Source organism: Oncorhynchus mykiss, chromosome 23, assembly GCF_013265735.2.
Source record: "Oncorhynchus mykiss isolate Arlee chromosome 23, USDA_OmykA_1.1, whole genome shotgun sequence".
Lineage (NCBI taxonomy): Eukaryota > Metazoa > Chordata > Actinopteri > Salmoniformes > Salmonidae > Oncorhynchus > Oncorhynchus mykiss.
Window position 1 is genome coordinate 18,847,650 of NC_048587.1, and position 14,262 is coordinate 18,861,911.

At 39.5% G+C, this 14,262-nt stretch overlaps 2 protein-coding genes across 3 annotated transcripts; both read right to left on the reverse strand.

Moving 5' to 3' along the window:
- Window positions 1-1,739: 1,739 nt before the first annotated feature.
- LOC110502394 (succinate dehydrogenase assembly factor 4, mitochondrial) lies at window positions 1,740-6,573 on the reverse strand. Its single transcript, XM_021580385.2, has 3 exons — window positions 6,364-6,573; window positions 3,843-3,956; window positions 1,740-2,636 (listed from the first exon to the last, which is right to left on the reverse strand). Exons 1-3 carry the CDS (start codon window positions 6,446-6,448, stop codon window positions 2,527-2,529), a joined length of 309 nt encoding a protein of 102 aa, XP_021436060.1. The 5' UTR covers window positions 6,449-6,573; the 3' UTR covers window positions 1,740-2,526.
- A 734-nt stretch (window positions 6,574-7,307) lies between these two features.
- Window positions 7,308-13,340, reverse strand: LOC110502395 (T-cell leukemia homeobox protein 1). Of its 2 annotated transcripts, none has more exons than XM_021580387.2 (3): window positions 12,729-13,340; window positions 11,302-11,503; window positions 7,308-10,085 (listed from the first exon to the last, which is right to left on the reverse strand). In XM_021580387.2, exons 1-3 carry the CDS (start codon window positions 13,156-13,158, stop codon window positions 9,875-9,877), a joined length of 843 nt encoding a protein of 280 aa, XP_021436062.1. In that variant the 5' UTR covers window positions 13,159-13,340; the 3' UTR covers window positions 7,308-9,874. The 2 variants fall into 2 exon arrangements, with proteins under 2 accessions (XP_021436062.1, XP_021436061.1); XM_021580386.2 differs by having other exon boundaries at window positions 11,302-11,539.
- Between the last annotated feature and the right edge of the window lie 922 nt (window positions 13,341-14,262).

The window sequence follows — 14,262 nt, forward strand, 5'->3', positions numbered from 1 at the left end:
GTATGCCAACTAAAAAAAATACAATGGACGCATCCTTACAGAAACTTTTGTTTCACTACATCCCTTCTTGTAACAAAGATACAACCAGAGATGCTGTATATTGTGACGAGATGGTCTTATTTCCACCAGAACAATGGGAGTCGTCCCAAAGGCGTAAAGCAGGCGATCTGCTTACTCTCAACCAGTGAGATGAGCAGACAGCTCCCAGACTGTAGCTAACACTAACCTCTAGTGGGGGGCCACGTCTGTAAGAAACTAGTATATACATTCGTCTTGTGCACATTGTTCACAGTATTTCATAATTTAATATCACAACTAAACTCAATACAGGTCAATAAGGACATATTGGTGTGCTGGTATTAGAACCATTTTGTTATCTTTGTGTTAAAAATGTCTCAATACAGCCACACACATCAGACCATCGGCTACAGAGGGCTCCACCGCTTTTATAACTGAACAAAAATATAAACGCAACATGTCAAGTGTTGGTCTCATGTTTCATGAGCTGAAAAAGATGGAAAAAGGCACACACTGCTGCTCATGCTCTCAGCTGATAATGATTTATAACATTTCGACCCTTAGGTCTTCATCAGGCATCCATATCCCAAGTGGGGGTGGGAGGTAATTTTATATATATATATATATATATATATATATAGGGGCAGTACCAATTGTATTGTGGACTTGGCTAAACTGATACTAACCTCACACTATTTTCGCTTCAGAGACTTTTTCCTCCACACCAAAGGGACAGCGATAGGGAGCACTATGGCTCCTAATTATTCAAACATATCTAGGAATGTGTGAAAAACAGGTGGTGCTGAATCCAGACCTTTTTTCTCCAATATTCACCTAATTCTGAAATATTTGGATAACATTTTTGTGATCTATACAGGCAACCAGGAAGAACTTTTGGAATTCCATGCTTATCTAAACTCTGAATGAACACCTTAATCTCACCAAATCAATGTTATTGATGTGATGGTTATTAAGGACAAATCTTCCCTCTCTACAGATCTCTATTGGAAACCTACGGACAGGAATACCCTCAGAGGTGTCAGCTTTCATCCACGTCCACTTATTAAAAGTCTCCCTCTAAGTCAATTCAGTCGCAACAGAAGAATATGCAGCTTTGATGCTTCTTATCAGAAAGAGACCACGAATCTCACACAAAGGTTTAAGGGGATACAAAGACAATTGGGAAAAACATGCCAATGATAATTTTGAAGTACTAACAGTTGGAAAGCCTTCAACCAAAAGTTAAATAAAAAGCAGAACATGCTTCACCCAACACTCACCATTGGGGAAGGCATTTAATTCCGTTATCAGGAAGCACTGGTACATTATTGCCGCTCACCCACAATTGAAACCCATTTTAAAATATTACCCAGGGTTTCACAAAATGTAGAGATATTCTGTCAGAGAACCATTACTACTCACAATGGGCCAGCCTGGTAAAGGTGGTGTCATGCTCTTGTGAATTTTGGGTAGAGCGTATGACAGGTGTCACACATGTGGTTGGGCAGTCAACATTCATATACTCACATTCTGTCTTTGTAAAATCCCCTTCATCCCCAAATTTTGACAATTTATTATGGATCCCAGAACATTTCCATACTCACGAAAAGCTTATTTCTCTCAAATGCTGTGCAGTCAAGTGAAATCCATAGATCACAGCCCAATTAAATGTCAATTGACCGATTTCCTTCAATGAACTGTAACTCAGTCAAATCTTTGACATTTTTGCATTTATATTTTTGTTCAGTACATGTTACAGGGTAAGGGTGTGCCAGTCAGACAAGACGTAGAAGAGCCGCTCAGGATGCCAGGTGGTTGCCTGATGAGTGTCGCTGAGCAGGAGCGCTTCCCTTCATTGTACAGTACACATAGAATCAATAAACAACCAAGAGGCAGGAAAGAGAACGAGAGTAGAGTGAAAAGAGACAGGGGCTAATGTAGGAATACTGACCAGATCAGAGGCATTGTCGATGACTCAATATAATGAGCAATAATCAAAAAGTAAAAACATGCCAGAGTAATCTCCAGAATTTTTTACATTGCATTTATTCACAACATTGACATCTCTGTAGAGGAAGCAATAAACTTGCATGACAATCGCTCATAAAATTGTTCAGAATGGAGTAAATGGAATCAAACAGCTTTTTTTGGGGGGGGGGGGGGTTGTCATTCCATTCACTTCATTTCAGCCATTAAGAGCCATCCTCCCTCAGCAGCCTTTATTGTTCACTAGGTCATCATGTCTCATCCTCATCATACATCTCAACAAAGACAATAGTGTGCAAAGTGAGTATTGCACCATAAAAAGTAAGTGAGACTGTTCTACAGACTACATGTGTATACATGTGAAACTACAAATCAGATTGTATGGTTCATGGGGAAATAGTCCAGACTGATTCAGTATGGTGTACTAATCCTGGTCTCTTGCACAACAATCCTCAGACATGGATGCATAAGTTATAGATAAGGTATGTCCACATCGCATGTGTAATATACCAGGAATGGAAACTAGAAGTCGACACAGCGGCCCTTCCTCTCCCAGTCCCCGTAGCGCGTGGGTTCTGGGCCTCGGGGCCCCCCCTGCTCCTTAGTGGCTGGGTTCACATCATCAGGGAACTCTGGTAAATCAATGGGGAATGATTAGTGTGAGAGGTAATGGAGCATCCTAGAAGGTATCTGCAACCTTTTGCCTTATCTGTGACATCGTGAATATACAGTGCAGTCGGAAAGTATTCAGACCCCTTGACGTTTTCCACATTTTGTAAAAACTGAAATATCACATTTACATACACTACCGTTGAAAAGTTTGGGGTCACTTAGAAATGTCCTTGTTTTTGAAAGAAAAACACATTTCTTGTCCATTAAAATAACACCAAATTGATCAGAAATACAGTGTAGACATTGTTAATGTTGTAAATGACTATTGTAGCTGGAAATGGCTGATTTCTAATGGAAAATCTACATAGGCATACAGAGGCCCATTATCAGCAACCATCACACCTGTGTTCCAATGGCACGTTGGTTTATCTAATCCAAGTTTATCATTAAAAAGGCTAATTGATCCTTAGAAAACCCTTTTGCAATTATGTTAGCACAGATGAAAACTGTTATTCTGATTAAAGAAGCAATAAAGCTGGCCTTCTTTAGACTAGTTGAGTATCTGGAGCATCAGCATAGAAAGAGGAGTGGGAGGCCCCGGTGCACAACTGAGAAAGAGGGCAAGTACATTAGTGTGTCTAGTTTGAGAAACAGACACATCACAAGTCCTCAACTGGCAGCTTCATTAAAAAGTACCCACAAAACACCAGTCTCAACATCAACAGTAAAGAGGCGACTCCGGGATGCTGGCCTTCTAGGCAGAGTTCCTCTGTCCAGTGTCTGTTCTTTTGCCCATCTTAATCTTTTATTGGCCAGTCTGAGACATGGCTTTTTCTTTGCAACACTGCCTCGAAGGCCAGCATCGTGGACTCGCCTCGTCACTGTTGACGTTGAGACTGTTGTTTTGCGGGTACTATTTAATGAAGCTGCCAGCGAACATTAGACTCCGTCATTTTAGAGAATTTGGCAGTACATCCAACCAGCCTCATAACCGCACGTGGTCACACCAGATGGTCACCAGATTATGACTGTTTTATGATCCACACTCCTACCTTTTTTTTTATGAAGGTATCTGTGACCATCAGATGCATACCTGTATTCCTAGTTATGTGAAATCCATAGTTTAGGGCCTAATTAATTCATTTCAATTGACTGCTTTCCTTATATGGACTATAACGCATTAAAATTGTTGTGTTTATATACACAAAAAAGTGTATTTGTCCTACTTTCAAGGGGATCCTTTATCTTCTCATCATTCATGTCAAAGCGGCCCTGGGGGGTTTTGGCCTTGCGCAGTGGCTCCTTGTCCTTAGCTGCTCCACTTGCTGTCCGCAAGCATCCTTTACACAAGAGAAACACATTACAGCTGAGGCATTAACCACTTCATACCTAACCTAAAATATACATTTGTGTTGATATTTTGAGATGATTTTTACATATCAACATGATTATCGTTTAACAGGTGGCTTGAGAAGGGTATCAATCTCTTGGTGTAGATTTTCTAATCAAATTATGTATGTGAGTGTAGGAACCATTTCCTGACTTAAAATTAAAATAGTTCACCTAATTTCAGTTTGTGACAAAACAAGCAAGTATAGAGAATCATTGTACCAGGGCTGACAACTTCTGAAGAAAGCTTGTAGTAGGATTTGCCATGTGAATTTCATTGCCCGCTGTCACAACCCCTAGATGGAAAATGTTACTGTTTTAAAGCTAATTTCCTGCAATTCTACATATTCTGACATGTCTTAGGTGCAGAACCAGGGTGGAATTAAACATTTTTTTAAAAACACAAAAAAACAGGTCAGGTGTATTCAGGAGGCTTTGAACATTAAATGAACACACACAATTCAATGACTGCTACTTTGAGATCTTGGGGGGGATTTTAAAATGTGGGTGAACTCTTAAAAATAGGTCTGGAAGAAAATCCTGCTTGCTCTCCAGAAGGGTTGGCCTCCTTGTTACAACAATTAATTTCTCAAAAATCACCCAGCCTTCAAGAAAAATCAAATGAATACCAATATGCAGGATGTTAATGCCTACTAGTTGAAGATCCTTGCAAAGGGTCAGAAACCTTCCGGTAAAATCAGGAAATTTTCCTTGGAATGTTTAGTCTGGGGAATTTGGGTAATTTCGCTTAAAATCATCCAAAAAAGTTAGCTTATAACAGTGAACCTTTTTTATGGGATACACAAGGCAATTCTAGATCATATGGCATATTTTGGTTAAACTATCCCCAATTCAATGGAATTGCAACCCTCTGCATGCACAGTGCATTCTTCCATCACATGTGCAGTGCACTCTTCCATCACATGTGCAGCTGATTCTCAAGCACTTGCACACTAATGAGATGCTATATTGAGCTCACACTTCTACACTGTCTGAGCCAAGGACAACCTGCCTTCTGGGAAGTTTTGATTAATACCTGGGTGGGGTGAATACATTTTATATGATTTTTTGTTAACTAATAAATAGTAGCCTACAGCAAAGTGTGTTTAAATCATTTCTAACTTGTTAACAATTTCTGCTAGTTAGTTTTTGCTACCGTGTGGGTTTTAGCTTGCTTGAGCCTGCTAACTGAGGAGTGTTAATTCACAAAATATATAGCTTCATAATTCATTTTCAAAGACCCCAAGTAGGCATATAAGATTTAAAATGTGACTTTTTTCAGGAAACTAGACATGTGTCGGGCGTCACTACTTCACAGGAGAGACATTTGAACGTAAACACTTTTTTCTTAATCAAAATGCTTTTTTGGCAGAAATGCCTTCTGGAACATTTGAGCTTTCATGTGCCTTAATAGCAAACTTGTATGCCATCTGTAAATACAAATAAAAAGAAGGTTAAATTACGAGCCTAGTTGGCTTAGCCACAGAAAATGACAGCAAACTTCCCGCTAGCTATGATTGGCTGAGATAATGATTGGGCTGGACATCCCGAGAGACAAGTTCGGATTGGTCTGCCATGTAGCACGCTTCTGGCTGTAATATGAGCTAGTCAGTATGTGTAGGTAATCCTTTCTAACACTTTCTTGTTTAAAGATATCACATAGTAAAGGGAAGGGGGGGGGGGGGACGCTCTGAATTTACCAATGGTCAAATTGACAACGTTCTGTGTTTATGAATACTCCAGATTACATTTACAAACCCACCAGTAGTATAAACCAGATTTTAGTTTTAAGCGATGGGTGGGGCTAAAACTTAAGGGTGTGAACGATGCTGAATGGGTGTAGACAAAGACCTCTTCAGTGGGTACCAAAATATTAAAAGGGACATTTTATCAAACGTGAGTTTATCAACTTTCATTTTCTCAAAAGTTTATAAACTTTCAAAGCAGAATTACTTTCCAATTGTATCTCAACTGTAGTGTATGATATACAATTTTCTAGCTCTGAGTCTCTACTTTTATCTAATGTAAAAAATGTAATAAAAATGTTGCTACATAAGACCGAATCGAGCCGGTCGGTCGCATGAGATTACACTGGCAAAATTGGGAAGGTCTGTAGTGACGCCTCTAGCACCGAGATGCAGTGCCTTAGGCCGCTGCACACAGACTGTCCTACATTGCCGAGGAAGAGCTTAAGAGCGTGCAAACAAGCGTTTCACTGTACTAATTACACCAGCTGTACATTTTGCACGTGACAAATAAACGTCGATGTTGATGTCGTTTACCTTTCTAGCCAGCAATCATGCGCACATTGTGGCTAGCCGCTTTGAGAAACGACACTCTTCGAGTTAAGACACGCACCTGTAAAAGCAGACTCCATGAATAACCCTTTGGTCGCACGAAAAATCGATGTAGAAGCACATACGCGTAGTAGAGACATGTTCATTGCCGTTAGCTAGATACACTGGCTTGATAAGAAAGGTCAAACAGGCATTTACACAACTTTATGGTGTTTTGGCAAGCATTAATGACGTCTGGAACGTCATCATATTGCGACAAAATGAACTCTGCAGTAACTACGTATGGACACCAGGGCGAGCCAAAGTAAAATGTGTGAGTCAATCAGGATGCAGTGCAAATCAGAATCCTTGGCACGACCATACCCTAAAACCTAACCTTAACCTCTACTCTTACCCTACCCCTTACCTAACTCTAACCTTAACCATTTCAAATGTTAACTGCAATTGGGTCAGAGTTGGGACGTCCTAAGGATCCCGGATAGCACCAACCATCAATCAGGCATTGGGATAAGATGCAGCCTTGTACACAACACAACCTAGCACCACCGGTATGTCCCTGTGTAAGTGCTTTCATCATCATGTCTTCTGGATGCAGAACGTGATATAACATAATTATGAATGTCTGTGGGAGAAGTCATGGGTCTATATGTTCTTCTCCTTATACATTGTATGCATGTGTGCATATGTGGGAAAATTACATTTCTGTTGCCATGACTATTTGTGACACACACAGATTGAGGTTTCCCATGGGTTCTCTTGCTTTCCTTGGATGCTTTATCACTAAAAACAGTGAAGTGTGGAAGAAGTATGGTGTAACCTATCAATCCACCGATCAGTGGTCCAGAGGAGATGAGAAAATAAAGCCTTGTTAAAAATTGGGATACAGCTTTGGTATTCTTTTATGGACAATATTTAGTCTCTTGTTATATTTTAAACAAGATAACTATTGGGTTAGAAGAGCCAAACATTTTTCAAATACAAAGCCATGAAGACAAATACGACAAATGATACAAAATCATTTAATACAAATTTGTAACGTACAAATTGCCCTACTCTGTTCATGACTATGATTAAACAATGATTGCAGGATAACGTCTGCAATAAACTATTTATTTTACATGCAGCTCGAAATTAAAAAGAACGTTGCTCCATTCATACATTTTCAATTCAGAGACATAGGCTACACAATGATTTATGGCTTTACATGGTACAGTGATTAATCTGGGTCTAGACACAAGAGATTATACTGTAGCTAATTTGACTCATACAGTCCTATTCATAAATCAATAGGATTTATTGCAAATGAACTGTAGCAATGTTCATGAAGGACATGACACAGATCGGTTTATTGCAATTTATGTTTTAACTTCTTAATTGATGATGTTCAGGATATGCTGCTTTGTTTCCCTGGTGGTGAATGAAAAATGCATGGGCTTCAGTGACTCACTGTGGCTGAGTTATACATTACTGTAGTATAAACAGGAGACTAAGCTGTAACTCAGCGTTAACGCTCATTGGTAGTGTGTAGTGATGAATGCATTGCAACATTATAGATTATAGAGAAGCAAAGCCCAATAAAATCAAATAGAGGACATGTTTAGAAATATCCATACATCATACAGTATGTTACAAAAAGGGTGCAGAATAATAGCAAAATAAGAATTGAGGAATATTTGTGGCTGTGTCACTAATATTGTTTGATTGTAGTTACAAGGTGGAATTGTGGCAGAGAAAACAAGCAGTAAATGCTCACTTGGTCGAAATGCAATAACATGTTAAGACAGTTCTGAAATGCACAAAGGACATGTATTTGATTGCATAAACCAAGCCTAAATAATTTTCATTTAATGCAAAAAAACAAATAAGAATACTGATTTTTTTTAATTGAGAAGACTGAGGACAGGAAAGAAATGCAAGGTGTTGCCTAAACCCTCACTCTAATCTGCCGCTCACTGTGCTTGTTCACTTCTTTGAAACTTATCTGCCATTTTGACCACATTTTTCCCTTGAGGGCTTTGAAACAACTGAAAGCCAGCATGCTTGCTTGGTTTAGGAATTTCGGGAGTTTTGGAAAAGCCACTTAAGTGATGCTGCAGTGCTGATATTTCTGAGTAGAAGGGGAAATTCTACCCTACATTCCTTTTTGACCATGGGGAGAGAGGCCCTGGACTAACTCACTCACTCTCGCTCTCTCTCACACACACACATATACACACACACACACACACACACACACAGCTGCATAAGATCAGCATCACACACACACACTTTACAGTTGCAATGAGTGTTACACTAACACACAAGTACAGAGCCACATACTCCATAATGTAGATTCACATTCATCATTATCATGCAACCAGTATCAATCACTTGCTGGAAACACCATTATAAAGGCCTGGTATTGACTAATAGGGCAGATATACGAGTTCTGGCCATCAGTTTTCCCAGACACAGCAATGTAATTCCTTCCATGCACTCCAAAATGCATGATGACCATTGGTTTAAAACAAAATATGACAAAAACACAAAGCACAACACTGCTGTATTAATTATTTAAAAATATTTTATATGGCCTTATAATTCTTGCCTGTCATATGTATAAATGGATCACCAGAACTGAAATTATTAGAGGACTATAGCCTAAAGTACAAGAAAATTGAACAAATAACGCCTTTTTTTACAGGCATAATTCAGCTGTTTACCTGGTTTTATTAAGAAATTATAGGCTAATAGTAACAATGGATACGGTACCTACCAAAAAAAAAATAACTTCAACAAACTCAAGGCAATATTAATATTTCTACCGTCTTGCTTGTTTGAAAGATAAAAACAAGAACTAATATTGGATAAAGAATTAGTAAAATATTTCTAAGCAAATACCAGGTAAATAGCAGACTGCAATAAAGTTTCATCCAAATGAATAAGTGCTTGAGTGATGTGGTAAAAGGTAAAAGATAATTACTAATTTATAAGAGAGAAACTTCATGAGATGGTAAATTGTCAAATATTGTCACTGCTTCTTCCCTGCACAGAGAGAAAGGGGTTGCGTCTAGTCAACTGCTAAAACCTCATTTATAACCATTGTTATCAACATAAACATTGTTATGAGACACAGATAGGCTACTGAATGTATGCCACCGAATCGATACATTTTTCTTGAATTAGGCCTGTTCCTCAAATTATCAGGTATGAATATCTATCTATACGTTTTCCTGTAAGAGAAAGTGCTAAAATAAGTGCTCACTTATTGTTGACTTATATCAAGGTATATGCTTAGTCCATAATTAGGACTGGATTATGTTTTACTGAAAATGTTAAATAAAATCTTCTGAATTTAAACCACGTAAAAACAGGCAGATAAACTGAAACTCAAAAGCCCATTGCTATTGAGCTCGTGTCGTGGCGTTCACTGACACTATCAACCTAAACTTTTTTCGAGGCAGTGTCAGATAAATCCGGTCCTCGTGAGTCATATTTTTTCAAGTCATCTTCATGATCTTAAAAAGTTGTTCACTATATTACTACAATCCCTTTAACCTTTAAAGAGGGAAAATAAAAGCGGTCAGAGTTTGTTATTCGCAGGCGGACACGCTGCTGATTTTGGCGGTGTTTTCAGTCCAGGGCTGGAGGTTCTGAAGCGCAAACAGGGAGCTGTTATGCAGGCAGAGCGGGTCCGGGTTTGCCGGTTGGTTTATCGTTTTCTGAAAAGCCTCCTGTTGGAGTTGCATGAGGATCCGGTTGGCTTGCTGTCGCTCTGCTTCTCTCTCCTCCGCTGTCTGGCGCCTGGAACACCGGAGACACGAGAGAGACACTGTGAGGCATCAGAGGGGAATTATATCCAAAACAGGCTGCGTCGTATATGTACAGGCCTTGAGGCCTAAATCACATTTTGACACAAAGTGTCTTCTGGATTAATTTGAACACGTTTATTCAATCATGATTAGCCTAGATTATAGCACATTGTTTAACAAAATTAGCATGGAGGCAAAATTGCTTGCTTACGCATTATTAACATGTTGGCTAAAAGCTGATATCCAAATACAAATTGTCCACAATGTTCGACATTTTTCTCAGCCAACAATAGCCTATGTGGAAATAAATACATTTTGGCAATTAATTTGTCTTCGTCTGATGGCGTAAATCTTCCTTTAGATTTTTCTGTTATGTTCTCCCATTGACTGAATAATTATTATTAGGCCTAGACTATATAACATTATATTAATCGTTGATTGATATGTTATTTTTAAATGTCTAAAATCCAATCTCCAGAGATGTATAAAACTACTTCAGTAGACTACGGAAAACATCTTCAATCTTAATGCGTAAAAGACGTGGCCAAATTGGCCTTCCACTTTTACCCACGATATGTTTAATCTGAAAATAGCTTTAATAAAGTCCTTAGAAATAAATATTTTCGTCTGAAATGACATTATTTCGAAAGATTTAAAAAACGTTCACTTTTACAAGAGTAGTCATATGCTAAGATAATCATGATCCTACTTTTGTGGGATAGGATATAGTTAGTTGCCACAGAATGTAACTCATTATAAGACTGACTTTGTCTTTTCCTTGACTGTTGCAAGACAACATTAATTAACTGAATGCAACTGTTTAGAACCGAAAACTTCAATTGTAAAATACAATTTACGACCTGGGGTAGACAAAGAAGTGGGGCGATTGGATTTTGTAAATATTTGTTATCAAATGCACACAATTAATTAATGTCATATAATAGATAAAGACATAATTTTATATGCGTTATTATATTAAAGTTCATATTTGTAAAACATCACCAAGATGTGTAGACCTTTTGCTATTTTGGTTGGGTTTGCAGCCTTCTTGGAGTGTAAATAAATTGCCCATTCTATACATAAAAGCACCAACAGACCTAAAACACACACATACACGCGCGCACACACACAAACAAACTACGACATTCAGCGCTGGAGCGTACACTACGTTAAATGTGGCCTATACAGATAATCATCAGTAATCTCACCTCCATTTTGTTCTTCTGTTCTGGAACCATGTTTTGACTTGCGCGTCAGTCATCTTGAGGGCCTTAGCCAAAGCCGCTCGCTCTGCGGAAGCCAGGTACTTCTGTCGGTGAAAGCGTTTCTCCAGCTCGCAGATCTGCAGGCGGGTAAAAGACGTCCGAGGCTTTTTCTTCTTTGGGGGCGTTCGGTTCTGGTACGGGTGACCTACACGGCGTGTTACAGTGAGGGGTGAAAGCGCCACTGGATTGGGAGACGGATAGATAGGGGCAAAAGCAAGCAGCAAAATCAGAAAGAGAGCAGCAACAGAGCAGCGAAGCAAGTTCAAGAAACGTCAGACATAGAGGGGAGATCTATAGCTCGCAGGGAAAATTAAAGGGTTAAAATGCCCGAACGTGACACAAAGAAGCGCAAATTCATTATGAAATTTCAAACTCCTAGACCAAACATCCTATTGGTAACAGTCTAAAATGATACATGCAGCCCCGAATTATATAAGTGGGAGGAAAAAACGTTAGTAAAAAAATAAATAATTAAAACCCCATCCCACCCTCTTAGAAAAAAAGGTTCTGTATAGAACCAAAAAGGGTTATATTGCTTGCTTCATATATGGCACCCCTAAAAGTTCTACATAGAACCCTTTTGAACCCCAGCGGTTCTTCTTCACAACCAAAATGTGTGTATTATTTTTGCATTATTATTGCTAGGTATTACTGCACTGTTGGAGCTAGAAACACAAGCATTTCGCTGCACCTTCGATAACATATGCAAATCTGTGTACGTGACCAATAAACTTTGATTTGATTTGAAAATTGGTTCCTTATAGAACCCTTGGGTTTCATATAGGGTTCTAAATGGAACCAATTTCGGTTCTATATAGAACCTTAAGCGATTCCATACATGAACCAAGCATAGAACCCTTTTGGTTCTATCCAGAAACGTTGTTTCTAAGAGTGTAGGCATGAAGTTAACTTTTAATATGTCAGTTTGAAGGAAAATGTTAATGTTAAATCATGGAGCGCTAAGAAGCAGAAATAGGTACGTGTTAGCCTATACGTTGTTGTAGCAATTTGGGAAATGTAATTTAGGCTATTTCGATAGCATGTCTTAGGCTATGTTATCTAAGTCACTGTTATTTGTAGGTGCTTCTTATGAGCTATAAAGGCCGAGTAAAATAAGTAAAAGCCATTGGTGTTCATCAACTAAAATTGTCTCATGAAATTACACAGCGTGTTAAGCAGTAGCCTAGCATATGATTTATTATCGATTATTTCAGAGCTGAGTTCATCAGGAAAAATTACTAGGCTACGGACCAACATCAGGAACATAGCATGACGGGGATTGTCTCATAATAAACATGGCAACGCCATTCATATTGCTATTTAATTTCCAGACAACCAACCACATGTTATGTGCATTAGAGGTGGTCTACCTGTGAACCTGTCTTTGGTGTATCTTCTGTTGCTCTCCATCCAAGGGAAGGTAAATCCCGTCAAGTTGTTAATCGAGCCTGGTATCGTGGACATACCACCGGGGATGGACGAGTGTCCACTGTTCAGAGGCCGGTGCGCGGGCACACGGATGACTCCAGCCGCGTTAACGTTATTCCCACTGACGTTCATCCCCATGTTCATGTTATAGGTGCCGCTCAGATTGGTTACCCCATATGCGTTGCTGTTATATCCAGAGTTGTTGCCGGTGAAGTTACCCGTCATGGTGTTGTAGGCAGTGCTGACAACGCAGCCGAGTCCATAGTCCGACTCGGGCATCCAGCTCTGATCCACATTGTTGAGGATGTGGTCGATCCCAAAGCTGATGGGCTCCGCGTGAGTGTGCTGGAGATGCGCTCCAATATGATCCATGGCCTCCTCGAGCCCCCCGCGAGGTACAGAGGTGCTCCACGCCGTGCGCCTTATCTTGGAGCTTAAAAACGTATTCTGCTCTCGCTCCAGTCGTTATCTAATAAGTGTGGGTGCATGTGTGTACTTGTTTGTATGTGTGCGTGCGTGAGAGAGTGTATGTGTGTGACGCTAAACTAAAAGCGATTGTCTGTTTTTTTCTTCTTCCTTTTTGGCTCAGGCAGCCTTGCCGGCTGGAGTAAGAGGGCATCAATCAAAGTGCCAAATAGGCAGAGCGAGATTAAGACCCAATTTTAGGCCTCGAGACTCAATTGGCTAAAGACACTACGGAGAGGCCACAAGCTCATTCAGTGAAAGCTGCGCGCCTTCTCTATGGACTCGTGGCACACTTCATAAACACCAGGCGGAGTCTGGTGAAAGTAGGCAATGTTTATATTCTGTAGCCTATTCATTTCACCTCATGGTACAGTACATTTTTACAACATCAATTACAAAACTGTTTTACAAACCTCAAAGTAACCTAAGGTAAATAGGCGCGTGGTCAGCTCCGTGCAAGCAGTGAAAGTGTTTAACGTGTTTCGAGAGCTGCGCCCATCCATCCATCCATCATAAATAAATAAATGGGTATAGGTCTCTGTGTTCAACTTATTTCAGGTAGGCCTAATCAAAGGTCTCCAATTGACAGTGGTTCTCGGGAACACAATTGAACTGGAGACAAATCTACGTCAATGGTCAAGCAAATACGCAACCCAACAACATTACGCACAATAAAACTCAATTCGGTCATAATTGGGGAAAAACATCAACAAATAGCCAATTTTGTTTTGATACAAGGACAAGATGAGGAAGTAAATCGATTAATAGCATACTAAACCTTTAGTTAACCGCATATCATAATGAATTTCAAACAGACCTGCAATGTGCTCATATTTTATATAAAACGTATTAATGGCATAGGCCCATGCGTAATTCCAAAGTTATTCAATTCACTTGTGAATTGTGGGCTCATCTCTTGATTCTATATGTAATTAAAATCCAATACTGCCAAATAGATCCGTGCCATGTAGAGCCGGAAGGAGTTGATTAGGCTTTCAGGGGAAAAGGGAG

What these genes read in the sequence shown, in the direction of transcription:
- LOC110502395 (XM_021580386.2), bottom strand. Translation starts at nt 13,158, where the DNA reads ATGGATCATATTGGAGCGCATCTCCAGCACACTCACGCGGAGCCCATC. An exon ending in CACCAAAGACAGGTTCACAG is followed by an intron (nt 11,540 to 12,728) that starts GTAGACCACCTC and finishes CTCCCAATCCAG; the next exon opens with TGGCGCTTTCACCCCTCACT. An exon ending in AACAGAAGAACAAAATGGAG is followed by an intron (nt 10,086 to 11,301) that starts GTGAGATTACTG and finishes CCGGTGTTCCAG; the next exon opens with GCGCCAGACAGCGGAGGAGA.
- LOC110502394 (XM_021580385.2), bottom strand. Translation starts at nt 6,448, where the DNA reads ATGAACATGTCTCTACTACGCGTATGTGCTTCTACATCGATTTTTCGT. An exon ending in CATGGAGTCTGCTTTTACAG is followed by an intron (nt 3,957 to 6,363) that starts GTGCGTGTCTTA and finishes TCTTGTGTAAAG; the next exon opens with GATGCTTGCGGACAGCAAGT. An exon ending in GATAAAGGATCCCCTTGAAA is followed by an intron (nt 2,637 to 3,842) that starts GTAGGACAAATA and finishes TTGATTTACCAG; the next exon opens with AGTTCCCTGATGATGTGAAC.